At 45.5% G+C, this 14,606-nt stretch overlaps 1 protein-coding gene across 4 annotated transcripts in view; it reads right to left on the bottom strand.

Moving 5' to 3' along the window:
- Positions 1-14,606, bottom strand: part of LOC106579904 (growth factor receptor-bound protein 10) — a 91,923-nt gene that overhangs the window by 59,280 nt on the left and 18,037 nt on the right. For all 4 annotated transcript variants that reach the window (XM_014160263.3, XM_014160270.3, XM_014160279.3 and 1 more), the window contains one exon: positions 2,110-2,229. In XM_014160263.3, coding sequence (XP_014015738.1) covers positions 2,110-2,160 — 51 coding nt within the window. In that variant the 5' untranslated portion in view covers positions 2,161-2,229. Of the gene's footprint in view, positions 1-2,109; positions 2,230-14,606 lie in introns of those variants that run through there.

The raw sequence follows: 14,606 nt of genomic DNA, 5'->3' as shown, positions 1-14,606 counted from the left end.
AAAACCAGACTTCTGTTCATTAGGGCACGCAACGTAAAACGCTTGAAAACTTTTTGAAACAGAAAATTAAACGTTTGTGTCCAGACCCTCCCTGTTTCTGACCATTTTCTTCTGTTTGGTGACTAATGAACATGACTCAGAAGATACAATTCTCCTTCACTGGCATCCCAGACCATAAGCACAAACTCATAACAGGACTACAAACACCTGACCTTTCACACAGTGTTTAATTGAAAGTAGAGCTGGGACGATGAACTGGAAATGATCCATCACTTTTGCTGATATCGTTCATTACTATAAGTAGCCTATACTACTATACTATACTACTAAATGTGAAATTTGAAATGAAATAAGTTTCCTAAAATGGGTGATTTTTAACGGGACAATTTCCATCAAACTAGTAGTAGTAGTTTAAAGGATCATAATTGTTATTTTTTTTATAAACGTATAGTTCTATTTATTGTTATTGCATCAATTCAGGCAATTTATTGCGATATGGATTTTGGTCCATATCCCCCAGCTCTAATTGAAAGTACAAAAACTGAGACAATTCCATCCATATAAAATCCAGTTCAATAGTCCTACTCAATACAGTAATTAAGTTGGTAAGCTTTCCTTGGAGTGCTGTGGCAAACCTCCAGTCAGTTCACCCAGCTCTCTCTCGCTCTCTTTCCAACACCGCCTTGGAGCTGAGCCCAGAATCCCATAACATTTACTAGTTATATAACCCCAGGATAAAGAAACTGTTTCTGCCCATTATTTACCAATGAAAAAACTGACAGTGTGAATGAGCCCGTGGAGGAAGAGATCAGATGCATAGGCTAGCTACTTCTAGGAACTGTTACGCTAGCTGAGATACTTTGAGTTTAGCTGCATGACTAAACGAGTGTGTCTTATACTAGAAAAGTGGACATAGCCTATTCATATTCTATTCTTTAGCCTTAACCACAATGAAAGCCCAAGGGAGAGGGTGGGTGGTGGATGACAAGCTAAAATCCCCACAGCACAGGCTTCCTAAATAGCCCTTTAGGGCTGGATGGGTTGAACTCTCCTCTACAGGGCAAGTGACCAGGCTGATTGATAGTCTATTTCCCACTGGACTGGGGTTGAACTGCTGCACGTGGAAACAAACAATGTAAAACTTTTTTTTTAAAAGCCCCTCAAAACAATCCGGTTAATCTGTTGATTGAGACCACTGCTGACGGTCTTACGTCGGGTCCAGATTCCCCATGCTGGGCCATGCACCATGTGAATTACCATCAATGTATTCAGCCCAAAAGAATGTGCGTCCATGCCACTGCCATTCATTGGCATTTCTGTTTTCATTCATGCTCTGCCACTAAATCTATTGACCATGACAGGTACATTCACAGCAAGGTTTTTTGCTACGGCCCAGCTGAGAGAGTGGGGCTCTGGTTTTTACTTCTCTCTCCCGCCTTCCCTCAGCTCTGGCTCTGGGATGAGGGAGGGCTTATAGCAGGGGAACTGGGAGTGTTCAAACAGTCTTTTCCTAACCACTCCATGTATAGTTTTATATACAGTTCCATATGTTAGATGCATTTAGAGCGTTTTATTTTTATTTTTACGTTTATGACTTGTGTAAATAAGTGTTCCAAATCCCAAATTGTGCTGCTTCAGCAAACACTAGAATATTACCACAGCTAATAAAGAGCTTATAAAATATGGCAGACCTGGGTTCAAATAGTATTTGAAATCCTTTTAACACTTTAGCTGTGCTTGCTTGAACTTTGCCTTGTGAAAAAGTACCAATGGAATACTCACAAAAGTGAAAACCCTGCCCAACTGGCACTGCAGCCAGGCTCAAGTAAACGCTCAAAGTTACTGAAAGAAAATAAATCATATTTGAAGCTAGGTCTGATAGATGGTGTGGTTAGCTATGGTCTAAGCCAACAGTTTTAACAGAAAACATCACAGTAATAAATGAGAGCAATTGTAACATTCGTAATTGCTATTCCATATTAATTGATATCTCTGACATATTAAAACATTTGAAATCTACACATGAACACTCAAGAACAAAGACAAAGAGGTCAATGTACTGAAATATAGATGGTACAAAACATCTAGTAAAATACATGTATTATTTACCTGATAATTTGGATGGTGTAGAAAATAATCTGGACATCCGGCTACAGCCATGTTATGGAGCTATTTCTCAATCTCTGTTCTTTGGGTTTTCCCATTCACTTTTGATAGATGATGCAAGACCTGTAAAAGAAAACAGGAGAGATTAATGAAACTACACATGCAAAAATGTAGCTAAAGGGTCCACAATAAAACAGTTTCTGACGATCTTTTACAATTATTTTTACTGCATCAAGGATAGCATACACAGACGTTTTGGGTTAACATCCTTCTTCAGTGTGTAGCTTCATGATGGACGATAATTAAACTAAAATGCTTCAGAACAGTGGAAACTAATATAGGACAGAGCACATCTTAACCCACATAAACTCAGCAAAAAAAGAAACGTCCTATCACTGTCAACTGCGATTATTTTCAGCAAACTTAACATGTGTAAATATTTGTATGAACATAACAAGATTCAACAACTGAGACATAAACTGAACAAGTTCCACAGACATGTGACTAACAGAAATTGAATAATGTGTCCCTGAACAAAGAGGGGGTCAAAATGAAAAGTAACAGTCAGTATCTGGTGTGTCCACCATCTGCATTAAGTACTGCAGTGCATCTCCTCCTTATGGACTGCACCGGATTTGCCAGTTCTTGCTGTGAGATGTTTCCCCACTCTTCCACCAAGGCACCTGCATGTTCCCGGACATTTCTGGGGGGAATGTCCATAGCCCTCACCCTCCGATCCAACAGGTCCCAGACGTGCTCAATGGGATTGAGATGCGGGCTCTTTGCTGGCCATGGCAGAACACTGATATTCCTGTCTTGCAGGAAATCACGCACAGAACGAGCAGTATGGCTGGTGGCATTGCCATGCTGGAGGGTCAGGTCAGGATGAGCCTGCAGGAAGGGTACCACATGAGGGAGGAGGATGTCTTCCCTGTAACGCACAGCGTTGAGATTGCCTGCAATGACAACAAGCTCAGTCCGATGATGCTGTGACACACCGCCCCAGACCATGACGGACCCTCCACCTCCAAATTGATCCCGCTCCAGAGTACAGGCCTCGGTGTAACACTCATTCCTTCGACCATAAACGTGAATCCGACCATCACCGCGGGTGAGACAAAACCACAACTCGTCAGTGAAGAGCACTTTTTGCCAGTCTGGTCCAGCGACGGTGGGTTTGCGGCCCATAGGCGACATTGTTGCCGGTGATGTCTGGTGAGGACCTGCCTTACAGCAGGCCTACAAGCCCTCAGTCCAGCCTCTCTCAGCCTATAGTGGACAGTCTGAGCACTGATGGAGGGATTGTGCGTTCCTGGTTGAACTCGGGCAGTTGTTGTTGCCATCCTGTACCTGTCCTGCAGGTGTGATGTTCGGATGTACCGATCCTGTGCAGGTGTTCTTACACATGGTCTGCCACTGCGAGGACGATCAGCTGTCCGTCCTGTCTCCCTGTAGCGCTGTCTTAGGCGTCTCACAGTACGGACATTGCAATTTAACAAGCATGGGAAACAGTGTTTAAACCCTTTACAATGAAGATCTGTGAAGTTATTTGGATTTTTACGAATTATCTTTGAAAGACAGGGTCCTGAAAAAGGGACATTTCTTTTTTTGCTGAGTGTAGTTCTACAGGTCAGTAAACACTAGCCTAAACAGTAAACAGCTTCTAGCAGCAAACAACTCTCAGGTCTTAGTTAAAGGCTATGGTATGATTGTTCAAAAGTTCTAAGTTGAAACTACTGTACTCATGTGGTGTGTGGAAGGAAATTAAACCTACAGTGAACATCCTCACTCAAAAAAGATTTTATGTTGCTTTTTTAATCATTCTCAAGTGTCACGGTTGTCGTAAGGATTGGACCAAAATGCAGCGGGAATATGTATACTCATCTTCTTTTTATTTGACGAAGGAGAAACAACTAAATACGTATACAAAAAAGAACAAAACAGTCCTGTCAGGTGCAACAAACACTAAACAAGGAACAACTACCCACAAATCCCATAGAAAAAACACCCCTCTTAAATAGGACCTTCAATTAGAAGCAACTAGGAGCAGCTGCTTCCAATTGAAGGTCAACCCAACAAACACCACATAGAAATAGACATACTAGAACTAACATAGAAATAGACTTACAAGAACATAACCCAACAAACTCCGAAACACTCTAAACAAACACCCCTCTTAAAACAGAACATAGCCCAACAAACCCCGAAACACTCTAAACAAACACACCCCTGCCACGTCCTGACCAAACTACAATAACAAATAACCCCTTATACTGGTCAGGATGTGACATCAAGAGGTTTATAGACCACAATTGGCCACCTTTATCACCCGGCCTGGTTGGTGGTGTTGATCATTAGAAACCAGATGAAAACAGATACAAAAAGGTAAAAGTTGGTGCAGATCAGATTATTAAGTATTTTGTTGTAACCACTGTCTGAGAATCCTGGTCAGACAGACAAGATCACATTTTAAAACTTATGAGAAACAGAAACAGCAACTGACACAATGATGCTGTTATTCCAAGCCCTACAGCCAATACTTTGCTGGTGCTTCCTGTGAGTGTTGACATGTAGCTAAAGCCTCATCCAATCCCTGGGTCAAGACAGGAGAAAGTTCAACAACAAGTTGGACCTTTGGTCTATTTGAACATCTTAAAGGCAGAATCCTATTAACCTATTAACATTTCCCCTGAAATACAGGCCATATACATGACACAGTCATCTGCAGGCTTAGGCCTAGCACAGTTTCTCACTGAATGAAGCTGAATAAATTTTTGGAGTTTTTCCCCCCCAACTCAAACCACAATTACCTTACAATACTTTTTCATACATGTACAGTTAGACCAAAACCATAGATTTTGCAAGTTTGGACATATACACTGGGTGGACAAAACTTTAGGAACACCTTCCTAATATTGAGTTGCACCCCCTTTTGCCCTAAGAACAGCCTCAATTTGTTGGGGTATGGACTACAACGTGTTGAAAGCGTTCCACAGGGATGCTGGCCCATGTTGACTCCAATGGTCCCCACAGTTGTGTCAAGTTGGCTGGATGTCCTTTGGGTGGTGGGCCATTCTTGATAAACACAGGAAACTGTTAAGCGTGAAAAACGCAGCAGAATTGCGGTCAAAGGCACTTAAATCTGTTACCTGTTAAATGTATGTCTCAATTGACGCAAGGCTTAAAAATCCTTCTTTAACCTGTCTCACATTTATATTGTCCAATGAGGCAATACATTTGGGTGAGATTTTTCTCTCGCCGAAGTAGTCTCGTTTCACTGCCAAAAATAAAATTAAACCATCTAGTGTTCAGCAAAATAACAACACAATGTCAAATACAGGTAGCCTCGTCAAATAATTAACATCCAATCACATTAACCGTTACTCTCTCTTGAGAAACCTTCACTCTTGCGCAGACATTTAGAAACGAAACATGACAATTTGAAAAATAAGCCACCAGAGTTTTTTGAGCGAGAATAAAGATGACTTTCGAGTAGTATGTCATGAATAAAAGCAACAGATACCATTAATAAGAAGGGGCTAGAAGCTTCTTATATGGTGAGCTACTGAGTGGCTAGGACAGGCAAGCCCCATACTATTGTGGAGGACTTAATTCTTCCTGCTGCCGCGGATATGGCTGGGACAATGCTGGGGGAAAAGGCAAAAAAAACTATACAGACAATGACTCCATCAAACAACACTGTCACGACTTCTGCCGAAGTTGATGCCCCTCCTTGTTCGAGTGGTGCTCGGCGGTCGACGTCACCGGTCTTCTAGCCATCACTGATCCCTTTTTCATTTTCCATTGGTTTTGTCTTGTTTCCTTACACACCTGGTTCCAATCCCATTCATTACCTGTTGTGTATTTAACCCTCTGTTTCCCCTAATGTCATTGTCCTCGCGGACGTCCAGATCGGGGTCTGGTGGTTCCATCCTCCCACACTCCCTCTCCTATACCCAGGGAACTGGGAGAGGGGGTGCACAGGGAGACCGGAGGAGGTTCCCACTCGCGCACCATCTGTGGCCGCAGAGGTCACACTGCTGGTCGGTGTCGGGTAGGTTCCTCTGGGAATCGAGGTAACAGGCAGGGTGCTCTGGCACCACCCCAGGTGAGTAGGCACCATTCTCTTCCAGAGCCCTCTGTTGCACTTATGTTTGTGTCTGTTACTTTTATAGATTTTCCCCCGCGTTCCCAGCATAAGGCGCTAGTAGATTCAGGCGCGGCTGGGAATTTCATTGATCAAGCTTTTGCTCATAGTTTAGGGATCCCCATTGTACCCGTGGATGTGCCTTTCCCCGTTCACACCTTAGATAGTCGACCATTAGGGTCAGGATTAATCAGGGAAGCCACAGCTCCTTTGAGTATGGTGACGCAGGGGGGTCACAAGGAAAAGATTAGTATTTTCCTTATGGACACTCCTGCGTATCCCGTGGTGCTGGGTCTGCCTTGGTTCATTTTTCATAACCCCACTGTTTCTTGGCCACAGAGGGCTCTCACGGGGTGGTCGCGAGAGTGCTCAGGTAGGTGTGTAGGGGTTTCCGTTGGTGCTACTACGGTGGAAAGTCCAGACCAGGTCTCTACCATGCGCATTCCCCCCGAATATGCCGATTTGGCTCTCGCCTTGTGTGAAAAGAAGGCGACTCAATTACCACCCCATCGACAGAGGGATTGTGCGATAAATCTCATGGTAGACGCTGCACTTCCCAGGAGTCACGTGTATCCCCTGTCGCAAGTGGAAACGGTGGCTATGGAGACATATGTCTCCGAATCCCTGCGGCAGGGGTACATTCGGCCCTCTATTTCACCCGTCTCCTCGAGTTTCTTTTTTGTGAAGAAGAAGGATGAAGGTCTGCGCCCGTGCATTGATTATCGAGGTCTCAATAAAATCACGGTGGGTTACAGTTACCCGCTACCTCTGATTGCCCCGGCGATTTAGTTAATGCACGGGGCATGCTTCTTCACTCAACTGGATCTCAGGAGTGCGTACAACCTGGTGCGTATCCGAGATGGAGACGAGTGGAAGACAGCATTTAGTACCATCTCAGGGCATTATGAGTACCTCGTCATGCCGTACGAGTTGAAGAATGCTCCATCAGTCTTCCAATCTTTTGTAGATTAGATTTTCAGGGACCTGCACGGGCAGGGTGTAGTGGTGTATATCGATGACATTCTGATTTACTCCGCTACACGCGCCGAGCATGTGTCCCTGGTGCGCAAAGTGCTTGGTCGCCTGTTGGAGCATGACCTGTATGTCAAGGCTGAAAAATGCCTGTTCTTTCAACAGTCCGTCTCCTTCTTAGGATATCGCCTATCCACGTCAGGAGTGGAGATGGAGAGTGACCGCATTGCCACCGTGCGTAATTGGCCGACTCCCACCACGGTGAAGGAGGTGCAGCGATTTTTAGGGTTTGCCAATTACTACCGGAGGTTTAACTGGGGTTTTGGTCAGGTAGCTGCTCCCATTACCTCACTGCTGAAGGGGGGTCCGGTGCGCTTGCAGTGGCCGGCTGGGGTGGACAGGGCTTTTAGGAAACTGGCTCTGTTTACCTCGGTTCCTGTGTTGGCTCATCCGGATCCGTATTTACAGAGTGGAGGTGGACACGTCTGAGGCTGGGATAGGAGCTGTGCTCTCTCAGCGTTCGGGTACGCCACCTAAGCTCCGCCCCTGTGCCTTCTTCTCTAAGAGGCTCAGCCCGGTGGAGCGAAACTATGATGTGGGGGACCGGGAGCTGTTGGCTATCGTCAACGCTTTGAAGGTGTGGAGACATTGGCTTGAGGGGGCTAAACACCCTTTTCTCATCTGGACTGACCACCACAATCTGGAGTACATCCGGAAGGCGAGGAGACTGAATCCTCGCCAGGCAAGGTGGGCCATGTTTTTCACCCGTTTTGTGTTTACTCTCTCTTACAGACCAGGTTCCCAGAACGTTAAGGCAGACGCACTGTCCCGGCTGTATGACACAGAGGAGCGGTCCATGGATCCCACTCCCATCATTCCAGCCTCTTGTTTGGTGGCACCGGTAGTATGGGAGCTGGATGCGAACATTGAGCGGGCGTCACGTGCAGAGCCCGTTCCCCCTCAGTGTCCAGCTGGGCATCTGTACGTTCTGTCTGCTGTCCGCGACCGATTGATCTACTGGGCTCACACGTTACCCTCCTCTGGTTATCGTGGGATTGGTCGGACGATGCGCTGTCTTAGTGGGAGGTACTGGTGGCCCACCTTAGCTAAGGACGTGAGGGTTTATGTTTCCTCCTGCTCAGTGTGCGCCCAGTGAAATGCTCCTAGACACCTACCCAGAGGTAAGTTACAACCCTTACCCATTCCACAACGGCCGTGGTCGCACTTGTCGGTGGATTTCATAACCGATCTTCCACCTTCACAAGGTAACACCACGATCCTGGTCATTGTGGATCGCTTTTCTAAGTCCTGTCGTCTCCTCCCTTTGCCCGGTCTCCCTACGGCCCTACAAACTGTGGAGGCTCTGCTTACACAGTCTTTCGGCACTACGGGGTGCCTGAGGATATAATGTCTGATCGGGGTCCCCAGTTCGCGTCAAGGGTCTGGAAGGCGTTCATGGAACGTCTGGGGGTCTTGGTCAGCCTTACCTCGGGTTTTCACCCTGAGAGTAACGGGCAGGTGGAGAGAGTGAACCAGGATGGGGGTAGGTTTCTGAGGTCTTATTACAAGGACTCGCTCCGCCACTCCTCCACTACCCTCTCTCCCTTTCAGTGCGTGTTGGGGTATCAGCCGGTTCTGGCCCCTTGGCATCAGTCAGACCGAGGCTCCTGCGGTGGACCACTGGTTCCGGCGCGCGGAGGAGACCTGGGATGCCGCTCACGTCCACCTTCATCGCGCCGTACGACACCAGAAAGTTGGCGCAGACCGTCACCTCAGTGAGTTGGGACATGGTCTGGGGGGACACCGGGGGACATGGTCTGGCTCTCGACCAGAAACCTGCCCCTCCGCCTGCACTGCCGGAAGCTGAGTCCGCGGTTTGTGGGGCCGTTTAAAGTCCTGAGGAGAGTGAACGAGGTATGTTATAGGTTAAAGCTTCCTCCCAATTACCGCATTAACCCCTCGTTCCATGTGTCTCTCCTCAGGCCGGTGGTGGCTGGCCCCCTCCAGGAGGCTGAGATGCGGGAGGTTCCTCCGCCCCCCTCTGGACATTGAGGGGGCCCCGGCATACTCCGTTCGATCCATCCTGGATTCGAGACGTCGGGCGAGGGGCCTTCAGTACCTCGTGGACTGGGAGGGGTATGGTCCAGAGGAGAGATGTTGGGTTCCGGTGGAGGATGTGTTAGATCCTTCCCTGCTGCGAGAGTTCCATCGTCTGCATCCGGGTCGCCCTGCACCTCGTCCTCCGGGTCGTCCCCGAGGCCGGTGTCGACGCGCTGCTGGAGCCACGGCGTCTGGGGGGGTACTGTCACGACTTCTGCCGAAGTCGATGCCCCTCCTTGTTCGAGTGGTGCTCGGCGGTCGACGTCACCGGTCTTCTAGCCATCACTGATCCATTTTTAATTTTCCATTGGTTTTGTCTTGTTTCCTTACACACCTGGTTCCAATCCCATTCATTACCTGTTGTGTATTTAACCCTCTGTTTCCCCTCATGTCATTGTCCGAGATTGTTGGTATGTTATTTTTTGTGTCGTGTATTTTGTAGTAGTGAGCTACGGGTATTGTTGCCCATGTTATTTTATGTACATTTGGTTTTGGAGTTCGTTGTTTGTTTATTCTTTATTAAAACAACTTCAGTGATACCAAGTTGGTTTCTCCTGCGCCTGACTTCCCTGCCACCTACACACACGACGTTGACAAACACTATTTCAAGCATCAGTGACATGGCAGGAGATGTTTTGAAACAATTACTGCTTCGCACACAAGCCAGTGAATTATATGCATTACAGCTGGAGTCAACAGACATCGCTGCCTGGCACAGTTACTGGTATATGTCCATTACGTTTATGGGGGGTCAATTAAAGAAGACATCCTCTTCTGCAAACCACTGGAAACCAGGACATGAGAGGATATTTTTTAAGTACTGGACAGCGTTGTGACATCAAATGGACTTTGGTGGTCAAGATGTGTTGGTATCTGTACTGATAACGCAAAAGCCATGACAGGGCGACATAGTGGAGTGGTAACGCGCGTTCAAGCAGTTGCTCCCAACGCCACTTGGGTATACCGCAACATCCACCGAGAGTCTCTTGCTGCCAAGGGAATGCCTGACAGCTTGAAAGACGTTTTGGACACAACAGTGAAAATGGTTAACATTGTTAAAGCAAGGCCCCTGAACTCTTGTGTATTTTCTGCATTATGCAATGATTTGGGCAGCGATCATGTAACGCTTTTACAACATACAGAAGTGCGCTGGTTATCAAGGGGATGAGTACTGACACGGTTTTTTTAATTGAGAGACGAGCTTAATGTTTTCTTTACTGGCCATCATTTTCCCTTGTCTGACCTCTTGCATGATGATGAGTTTCTCACACGACTGGCCTATCTGGGTGATGTTTTTTCTCGGCTGAATGATCTGAATCTACGATTACAGGGACACTCCGCAACTACAGTTGAAGTCGGAAGTTTACTTACACCTAGGTTGGAGTCATTAAAACTCATTTTCAACCAGTCCACAAATTTCTTGTTAACAAACTATAGTTTTGGCAAGTCGGTTAGGATATCTACTTTGTGCATGACACAAGTAATTTTTCCAACAATTGTTTACAGACAGATTATTTCACTTATAATTACCACAATTGTATCACAATTCCAGTGGGTCAGAAGTTTACATACACTAAGTTGACTGTGCCTTTGAACAGCTTGGAAAATTCCAGAAAATCTTTTGGCTTTAGACGCTTCTGATTTACATCATTTGAGTCAATTGGAGGTGTACCTGTGGATGTATTTCAAGGCCTACCTTCAAACTCAGTGCCTCTGCTTGACATCATGGGAAAATCAAAAGAAATCAGCCAAGACCTCAGAAAAAAAATTGTAGACCTCCACAAGTCTGGTTCATCCTTGGGAGCAATTTCCAAACGCCTGAAGGTACCACGTTCATCTGTACAAACAATAGTACACAAGTATAAACACCATGGGACCACGCAGCCATCATACCGCTCAGGAAGGAGATGCGTTCTGTCTCCTAGAGATGAATGTAATTTGGTGCGAAAAGTGCAAATCAATCCCAGAACAACAGCAAAGGACCTTGTGATGATGCTGGAAGGAACAGGTACAGAAGTATCTATATCCACAGTAAAACGTGTCCTATATTGACATAACCTGAAAGGCCGCTCAGCAAGGAAGAAGCCACTGCTCCAAAACCGGCATTAAAAAGCTAGACTACGGTTTGCAACTGCACATGGGGACAAAGATCATACTTTTTGGAGAAATGTACTCTGGTCTGATGAAACAAAAATAAAACTGTTTGGTCATAATGACCATCGTTATGTTTGGAGGAAAAAGGGGGAGGCTTGCAAGCCAAAGAACACCATCCCAACCGTGAAGCACAGGGGTGGCAGCGTCATGTTGTGGGGGTGCTTTGCTGCAGGAAGGACTGGTGCACTTCACAAAATAGATGGCATCATGAGGATGGAAAATTATGTGGATATATTGAAGCAACATCTCAAGACATCAGTTAGGAAGTTAAAGCTTGGTCGCAAATAGGTCTTCCAAATGGACAATGACCCCAAGCATACTTCCAAAGTTGTGGCAAAATGGCTTAAGGAATACTGTGTTGCATGTACAGAGCAACATTTTATGTGGCGTCATTACATCATGTACCTACGTTATATAGGTATGTGAGTCAGCTTTGACATCGGTTTTGCACATCGGGGTTAAACTAGACATCCGTTATGTTCACCGATATATCGTGCATCCCTAATTATTACTATATTATTATTTGTGCCCTGGTCATAAAAGAGCTCTTGGTCACTTCCCACGAGCTGGGTTGTGACAAAAATTCACACTCATTCTTATGTTTAATAAATGTAATGTATAGTGTTTGTGTGGCAGGCTTACAATGATGTCAAAAAACAACATTTGAGAGTGCGCTGACCCTGGTTCTAGAGGAGGTACGCAGCTGGAGGTTGAATGTTTGAAGGGGTACGGGACTATAAAAAGTTTGGGAACCACTGATCTACACTGATTGAAGTAGATTTAACAAGTGACATCAATAAGCGATCATAGCTTTCACCTGGTCAGTCTGTCATGGAAAGAGCAGGTGTTCCTAATGTTTTGTACACTCAATGTAGATGGCTCTGAGTGAGACCCTTTTGATGATATTTCAGAAATACTTCTATCAGGCTATTAATTGGTGTTTGGAGTTGCAGTAAGCCTAGACTGTCCCATGCCATGTAGTCATGGACTATTATTTTCAGGTTGCCTGGTACTTTTACAGTGCTATTTCCCATCCCATGGCCCTGCCTGATTACATAAGAAAGTAAAAGCTGGCCGCAAGTTTCACAGCCAGCAGCAGCACCACTCCTACTCTTTCCTGCTCCACAACAAAATTAGAGGAAGCCCCCTGAAGGATGTCATGGTGGCCATAGATCATGTGGACCATCGTCAGAGCCGAGAGAGAGAGAGAGACCTCCTTTTGTTAGTAGGTATCTGCTGTTAATTTATCAGCAGGGGAAATACAGTAGCACAGCATTTTCATTCAGTACCAGTTCTGCCTTCCACTCTCATCGGATAGAGAACTAGAGCCAGGCAGGCCCAGGCCTTGATGCTGAGTGGAACGAACTGAACAGTTTGTGTTCCTTGAAAAAGGTGTCTGTTCCACTGGGTCGCGGAGGCCCCTACCACTAGCTTCAACAGAAAAGTAATGGGCAGATTTTATGAGCTTTTTTCCTCATGCTGCCTCTCTCTGAGATTGACAAACGAAGGTAGCAAAATCTTCTCCTGTGGTTCTGACTTACATAGAAAAACTTAGAGAAACAGACTTGGTAGGGTGAGGTGAGGTAGCAGAGATTTCTTGGACATACATCATCGCCATCTTGAGTAGTCAAGCAAACTTCCACTAGGCAAACATTTCAATTCAAATATTGTTGTAGCCCAAACAATGATTTATAGTTTACAACAGTTCCTCCAAGTTCCTCAGAATTAAATAACTGTTCAGCATTACAGTCCGCCAAACCTGATAATAAAATATGAATTATCCACAAAATAGAAAAAGCTGATTGGACATAAATTACATTAAAAGTTCTGAGCAACTGTCATTGTTTCCAATTTGTTGAGAAACATGCAAATAATGATCCACTCATGGGTTTATCTACAATAAAGAGCTTGGCACTTGGATCAATAGAACCACTGAATGGGCTCACTTGTAATTAGTGTGTGTGTGTATGGGTGTGTGTCCTCTGTGTGTGTGCTCTGTGTGAACGCACCGCGCTTTGAACTGCTATGTGTGTCTCAGTCCCGGTCTGTGAGTGTGTAGCCCCACCGATTTAAGAGCCAAGGTTCATTTACTGTCACAATTCATACTGTACTGTACGGGTGATCTTGAGAACACAAGAAACATTGATCCCTTGCCCCTCGCCTATGACACTTAACAGTAAAGCCCTCATCATAAAGCTGGTCTGAGAGGAGAGGCACAAAAGGCATACCTATGTGTGATAAACACTCTTTGCTGTGAGATATGGCTGGAAGGGCTTTCCTCCATGAATAAAATCAGAACATTCTAGTGTGTTCTTATGACACGTGCCTTGGGGGTTACTTGGCATAATTGGACAAATTGACAAAAAACATATACCTATGTTTAATCATTCCTTTTCAGAATCAAAGTCATTCTGTGAGGGGGGGTTAAAAGGGCCTTTGATTTGACTCATTCCACTTGAACAGAATAGTGAAATATGATTAACTGTGACCTTAACGGAGCAATTAGCCCCAAAGCATAGATCAACTAGAAAGGCTGGGGACTTTAGAGCACCGTGTGCCACTGGTACTGTACGCATCTGTACTAATTAGAGAGATTGTTGCTCAAGCTTGCATGAACGAAGAATGTAACTTCAAACAGAGCCTTAACAATGGACATCTTCATCACAGCTAGGCCTAATTATTACAGCCGTGTGAGAGCGGAGAGAGAGAGAGCATGCTAACTTTTAGCCTTAACTATTAAAGTAAGGGGTTCTCCTTCTCCACTGGGCTCTTATTCAACAAGACATATTTCCTCTGTCTGCTTGTGGGATTTCAAGTCAACATTTCTCCATGCCAGGGAGGGAGGGAGGGGTGCAGTCAGAGGTTTGAGGTCTATTCCTCGGGCTATGCTCATGTTTCTCTTGCAGTTAACTCGTTCTGTTGTCTTTGCCTGTCTAGTCACACTGAACTAGAGAACAACAGTAGGTCTATACTGTACATGACGGTACAACTATGTTGTGACAATCAATGTCATCTTAACATACGGTGGAAAAGGGGCACCTATCACCAACATAGCTACTAGACTGTACTTGGTCCTTGACGTTATGATGAGAGCTGACTGCATGCATTTCATTGGGATTCATTCTTC

This window comes from Salmo salar, chromosome 02 (assembly GCF_965601325.2).
Source record: "Salmo salar chromosome 02, fSalSal1, whole genome shotgun sequence".
Classification (NCBI taxonomy): domain Eukaryota; kingdom Metazoa; phylum Chordata; class Actinopteri; order Salmoniformes; family Salmonidae; genus Salmo; species Salmo salar.
The sequence above is the reverse complement of the archived record's forward strand: the minus strand, read 5'-3'. Positions and strand labels throughout refer to the sequence as shown.